A 7,375-nucleotide genomic window follows, 5' to 3' on the forward strand; every position below is an offset into this window, starting at 1 on the left:
GCAAATTTCCGCCAATTTTCCGCCAGTTTTCCGCCAGTAGGAAAAAGCTATATTTGGCCCGAAAAAAAAAACAGAATCAACTTTTTTAATACAGTTAATATGTTTGTTTAATATTATTCAAAATTTTATATATTTATTGATTTAGTTTAACGTTATTCATTTAATTTTGTAGTCAAATGGAAGATGATGACATTGTAATTGCGGTTTTATACAATGGAACATTGGTACAAAATGATAGTGGTGATTGGGAATATCGAAATGGTAAAAATGTAATGGTTTCCGTCGGCAAGAGATGCACAAAATCAGAGTTAGAGGACTGTGGCATATTTACACTCAAGACCATCGAATTCTTACATGCTAGATTACCATTGACATTCACACAAGATAACATGGAGTTCTTTAGAAAGAAGTATGCATATGAGGTTTACAACAAAGAACTTAGCATATGAGCTGCGTGGTGATGCTTTTTTCTTTCCTTTTTTCATGTTTATAGATGCATATTATTTATTATATTTGACTTTTAATTGTAAATATAATGGTGGCTTATAATGTTCATTTAACAAAGATAACAATGTGGTATTGATGTAATGATAAGTAATTGACCTTATAGGAAATGTGCCATGTTTATTTATTAGAATTCCGTTATGCACAAACGCCTTAAGAGCTCAATTGCAAATTTTAAAAAATTTTCCGCTTGTCGGAAATATTTCCTATAGGCCGAAAAATTTTCCTACTGGAGGAAAAATGGAGGAAAAACGTTCCTCCAGTCGGAAATCCCATATGAAGAAAAATTGAAGCCTCTTGATAAATTTCCGCCAGGTGGAAAAATTTTCCTCCAAGCGGAAATAGTTTTCCTCCTGTTGGAAAACATTTCCTCCAAGCGGAAATTGTTGAATAATTTTTACTCCTATTAGAAACTAATTTCCTCCACTTGGAAAATCAATTTCTAATAGATTATATAAGTTAATAGTAGGATAAAAAAAATTGGGAGTGGAGACAAATATTATATAAGATGAAGATGGAATTAACAAAAAATGTAGTGACATTTAAAATCAATAACCATTTTAAATAAAAATAAAATTGATATATGTTTGTTTTTATTTTCAAAATCATTTGGACATTTCATAAAATGATATGTAAACTAAAGATTGAAAATCAATTCCAGAAAGCATCTTTTCATTTAGGATTAAATTCAAAAAAAAAAAAAAAAAGATATGAAATAATTATCAAAACATATTAAACCATAACACTAAATTAAAACTTTCTAATTCGAAGCATAAGACAATGGATTCGTACATCTCTGCCTATAATGTCCAACACCACCGCATCGGCTACATCTACGTCCAATAACATCTTCACCTTCGGATGGTATGCGTTGCATCCTTGGTCTACCGGCTCGCCTACGTGTCCATCTTGGTGGAAGAACAATGCGACTTGCCACGTCATCCGGGACATGCCACTGTTTTTCATCTAACAAAGGATAAATGGACTCAGCATAAGCTGCACGATATGCATCTGCGGTGTAGTAATGAGAACACATGACATAAGGAGCAATTTTTCGGTCTCTGCAAGCGGCAATACAATGATCACAAGGATATTGATCAAGATCGAAGACTTTGCATGAGCATGTTTTTGATTGGAGATTAACTGTACCCCTCAAACTCCCACCTTCCACAAGAAATTCATGCATATTAATGGCTTTCACACGTAGTCCGATGGACTCCAAATTTCGTAGTTTAAGTTGCTCTTCCATATGGTCAGTCACAGGCTTTGTCAATTTTGCACCTGCAGTACGTCGCTCATAAAACCACCTTTGCAGTAAATCCCATATGTGCTCTATTAATGCTACTATTGGCATCTCTCTAGCATCTAGCAGAATGCCATTCAAGCTTTCTGCAATATTGGTGGTCATGATAGTATACCTTCTACATGGACAAAGAGAACGTGCCCACTTTGTAGGGTCACATGATCGAATGTACTGGGCAGCCCTAATGTTTTTTGCCTCAATTTGCCCCATATAAAACTCAAAATCTTCAACCAAATATGCACTAGCTGCGAGCATGAAACATTGTATTATTAATTCATCTTTCGCATGTCCATTTGCTTTAATATTTCTGCTTATATGGTACGTGCACAACGCATGGTATGCATTGGGAAAAACTTTGCGTAATGCCCTTTCAATAGCGGGGTGTCTATCACTCACAAACACCAAATCTGGAAAATCTCCGATGGCATCCTTCAGGTTTTGGAAAAACCATGTATATGCTTGCTCGTTCTCTCCATCTCCAATGCCGAAAGCCAAAGGATATATTTGCTTATTGCCATCCATGCCCGATGCAATATACATGTACCCTTTGTATTTCCCTTTCAATGTAGTTGCATCAACAGCCAATACGGATCTTATGTGGGATTTAAATCCCCTAATGCTTGCTCCAATCGCCATAAAGAAATATACAAAATTGTTATTATCGACTGTTTTGATACGTGTAACAGTCCCAAGGTTCTTCGACACTAACTCAAAACAGTAGGCAGGTAACTTAGCTCCTCTGGAGATCCCCTAACACTGTTAAGTGCATACTCTTTACCTCTCCATGCTTTGTTGTAGCTTATATTCACCCCATATTTCTGCAAAAAATCATGTTGAATTTCTTTGGGTTTGTAAACACGTGCAATACCTTCATATTTAGATTTGATACATTGCCCGATAACCCGGCTACTGGCTTGCTTGTGTTCTCGATGCACGATATCTAACGAGCAACTGTGTACATTATCAAAAATTCTCACAACAAATATTTCTCCATTTTTAAATGTGGTTGCACGTAGTCACCATTTACAAGTATTTTCCAAGCATACAACCTCATACCGTTGTGTAGTTGATCGTGTCACCTTGAACTCCTTATTTTCTCGCATGCAATAGATACTCAGTTTATTCTGTAGGTCACGTTTGTTGCGAAATAATTGTCAAACTACTATGCTCTCACAGCCAGTGAACTTTGACGAAAATATGGCCATAGAACCACTTCTGTTGCTCAATGATATGTGGTCACTTGTAGCACGATGAACCCTAACATCATCAACTCCTTCATTGTTCATTTCAAGATGCATATCATTATCATTATCCGGCAACTCATGATCAAAATCTACATCATTATGACCAACATCATCCCCTGCTGCATTGTAATTCTCATCATGATCAATATGATGCAACTGCTCATACTCCTCGTCGTTAGGAAACCGTTCAGCATAGTCACCTCCAACATCAACTCCTTCGTGAATGTTAAATGATATCCAGGCCCCCCCACGAACATCAACTTGATCTCTAAACTGAGTTTCTTGAACCATAATTTCCTGAGATGTAGCCTGAATTGGTTCAGTACCAGAAGCTTGTGGTAGATGACCGCCAATTGGAGGACAAGAAAAAGAATGAAGATTACTCCCACTATCCGAAGCAAATGCTGTTTGATGAACATTTCTACATACATGTTCAACTTTTGAAATCACCTCAACATACAATGGAGGCCGCATCATTGTCATCCCTCCATTCCTCACTTCTTGAAGAAAGCATTTCACATCCCTATCACATCGTATTTCTGTAGGATCCAACTTTTCTGCACATCGTCCATATATCCATTTTAGCTTTAGCAAATATTCATTTCGATCTATCTCAATAGAATTGAAAATCTCATCCTCTAACTCTGATTTTGTGCATCTCTTGCCGACGGAAACCATTACATTTTTACCATTTCGATATTCCCAATCACCACTATCATTTTGTACCAATGTTCCATTGTATAAAACCGCAATTACAATGTCATCATCTTCCATTTGACTACAAAATTAAATGAATAACGTTAAACTAAATCAATAAATATATAAAATTTTGAATAATATTAAACAAACATATTAACTGTATTAAAAAAGTTGATTCTGTTTTTTTTTTCGGGCCAAATATAGCTTTTTCCTACTGGCGGAAAACTGGCGGAAAATTGGCGGAAAACTGGCGGAAAACTGGCAGAAAATTGGCGGAAAATTGGCGGAAATTTGCGAAAACTGACAAACTGGAGGAAATTGGCGGAAATTCATCTTTTTCGCCAAATTTCCTCCGTTTTTACTGTTTTTCACGATTTTTCAGTTTTACACAACATTTCTCCCATTTTCAAACCATATGCCACCTAAAGTATCTTTAAAATCACATAGAACATCTCATAAATCAATTTCTTGCATACCCATATCAAATAAAAAGCTTAAAAAATCCTAAACTAATAAAACTTACAAGAAAAAATAGAAAGTGAAAAAACAAAAAAAATACATATTTCTTTACTTTCATCTAATAAGAAAAAAAATAAAATTTTTACCTGATTTTGGTTTGAGATCTGAGAAAATACAAAAAATTGAGAGTGAGAGGCGATGAGATGCAAAGAGTTTAGAGAAACCCCACGAACAGTTTTGTATAAACCCCACCCCCACGAACGAACGGCTGTGTAGAAGAAATGAAAGCTTTTGTGTAATTTTCAATTTTATCAAGGGTATTTTTGTCCCAAGGTGGCTAGTTTTTTAAAAAAAAATTTTTTTTGCTATTTTTCTAAAATGAAGTTGTAAAGTGGTTATTTATGGGAAAAACCCTTCAAATAATCAGATGAGTGTTAGGACATTGATTTTCATATGAACATTATAATATTATAAAATTGGGCAAGGTGAGTTAGAAATCGTTTTAGAGTGATTTTTAGAAATCATTTAAAGTGATTTGCTAAGAATCAATTAATTGATAGTTTCTCTATAATCACATAATAGACTATATTTCTATAACAAAATTACTAAAAATAATTTAACCTCAAAAGTTGTTAACTATGCATAATAACCTTATTAACCAAACAAATAATAATAAAACTATATTATATTGGCTATAGAAATGTAGAGAACGGTTTTTATCAACAAAACCCATATCAAAATCATCAAGAGGAAAAAAAAAAAAAACATATACATACATATATATATAAATATATATATAAATTTAAAGTGATATAGTATATAGTACCAACTATAATTTATTTTTTTGTTTTTTTTGAAAAAAAACAATCAACTAAACTTGAACAAACATAATTTAAATAGAAAAAGATTGAAGTGAATTTTTTAAAATTAATAAAAAATAATTTGTGTACGGCGGAGGGTGTATGAAGACTAACGTACACTTTGATTCGGCAAATCAACGTCATGGGCTGAACTGAGCTGGGTTGGCCGAAATCTAGACTGGGCTAACAACTTTGTGGAGAGTAATTTGGGCAAGTACAAAGTTTGGTATGGGCTCCAAATGACATGACAATCGGTTTTTAACAATAGGGGCTAGGGGAGGCCCAATACCACCAAATTTTGGCGAAAATTTAAAGCAAATAGTTGGCAACTAACTACTAACGGACACAGAGATGAGATTCAAGAATCAAGAATCTTTGATTTTGTTATAAATACGCTTTTGGGTTACACAAACTGTGAGCTCTTGATAGTTGGAGCGATTTTTGATCGGTTTTTGGTTACTTGTGAAACAAAATTTGATTTCTTGGGGCAATAATTAGTGGTTTCTTCTTGAATATTGCTTTTTTTTTTTTTTTTTTGTTAGAATAATGGCAGACGAAAATGACGAGATTGGTAATTCTTCGGATGGTTCTGAAGATGGCGTAGATGATCCACGTGATTCTGATTACAGTCCTCTGGAAGATGAAGAATGGGAGGAGTTGGAGGAGGCGGAACTAGTGCATGAAGATTCCGAAGTTTCTGGTGCTGGTTCTGATGGAGATGATGTGCAAGATTCTGAAGAAGAAGAAGAAGAATGGGAGTCCTCCGATAGTTCTGAACAAGAAGAAGAAGAAGAAGAAGAAGAAGAAGAAGAAGAAGATCCTGACTATAATTCTCGGGAGGATGAAGAAGACGCAGTTGAGGATTCTCAGACAGATGATGGTGAACAATTGGATGCTGCTGGAACTCAAGAGGTTCATGTTGATCACCACCAGCAATCGGATGATGAACATCAAGAGCAAGGTTCCTTTTTTTTTTTTTTTTTTTTTTTTTTTTTTTTTTTAAAATATTCCATAAATCAAAATATCTGTAACCTGGTATTTGTGTTTGTATATATATAAATATGTGTGTGTGTGTGTGTGTGTGTGTGTGTGTTAATTAATGTATGTACTTAGTTTTTTGTATAACAGGTTACAATTACATTGATAATTTTTTTTTTTTTTTTTTGGTTTTTAAAGATATTTAATTTGTAATTCTTTCGTATATATCACATGAAATACAGTAGTTGAGGAAGATGCAGTTGTTGAAGACCTAGTTGAAGTACCAGAGGAGGAAATGCATAATGCTGGGGGTGGAGATCATAAGGAAGGTAGTCATGATCTAGATGTACAAGCAGCTCAAGATCAACTTCTTCCTGCTGAGCCTGATGCCCCACTTCATGATCTCCCTCAGCCGCCCAATGTTCAAGTTCCCCCTCATCATCATCATCAGCCTATAGAAGATCATAATAGACCTCCAAAAAAGCGGGCCAGAATTGGACAACTCGCTGCTGGTGGTGGTGGAGAGGAAGGTGCTGGTCAAGCAGCAGCTGATGATGATGATGATGATGATCAACAGGCTGATCAATAGATAACTTGGCTTTGCTACATATTACCATGTTCAACGTCTTAGATAGTGGTACATTTTCCTTAATTCCTTTTTCCTTTTTTGGTTGCATAAGTTCCTGTCAAATCTTTCACGTGGAATTTGATAAAAAAATATATATGAAAAATGGGTAGAAAAAGGCAGACTAGAAATTAACAACCTAATCCTTGCTGCTTTGTAGAATATTTTTTTCAATGATGGTATACAAGATATATGCCTCCAATATATTATATTGGATTTCAAGAAAACTATATATATGTATATATATATATATATATATATCTATTCTCCACTGATACTAGACTCACCAATAACTAAACCTATTAGCAATCAGTTCACTTCTAAGAACCAGGCAAGCTCAATATGTAGGTTAAAGAAAGAATATCTCTGAATCTATTACGATAAAATATATAATTCTCAGACTATCAGTTTGCATAGAGCATTGAGGAAACTGGCTTGACAACAAAATAGTGTAGGTTGCTTTATTTTGCGCACAACGAAATTCAAAGACACTGACTGCCTACAAACTATACTGCAAATTTATAAGGCCCTTTAATACCATATAGCAAGCCATATAACGATATAGTAACCAGTTTAATAATACTGAGCAAAAATCAAATTGCACGAAGTGCCCTTACTGAATTCCGTAGAACAACAAAATCGCTATATATATATATATTAGCGATTTTTCAAAATAAAATATGAATTTTAAAAAAAAATTATA

The 7,375-nt window shown here is 34.4% G+C and overlaps 1 protein-coding gene across 1 annotated transcript; it reads left to right on the forward strand.

Moving 5' to 3' along the window:
- The first annotated feature begins 5,615 nt into the window (after positions 1-5,615).
- Positions 5,616-6,636, forward strand: LOC107416475 (transcription initiation factor TFIID subunit 7). The gene is made up of 3 exons (XM_060816816.1): positions 5,616-5,838; positions 5,917-6,030; positions 6,290-6,636. Exons 1-3 carry the CDS (start codon positions 5,616-5,618, stop codon positions 6,634-6,636), a joined length of 684 nt encoding a protein of 227 aa, XP_060672799.1.
- Positions 6,637-7,375: the final 739 nt, after the last annotated feature.

Source organism: Ziziphus jujuba, chromosome 4 (genome assembly GCF_031755915.1).
Source record: "Ziziphus jujuba cultivar Dongzao chromosome 4, ASM3175591v1".
NCBI classification, from domain to species: Eukaryota; Viridiplantae; Streptophyta; class Magnoliopsida; order Rosales; family Rhamnaceae; genus Ziziphus; species Ziziphus jujuba.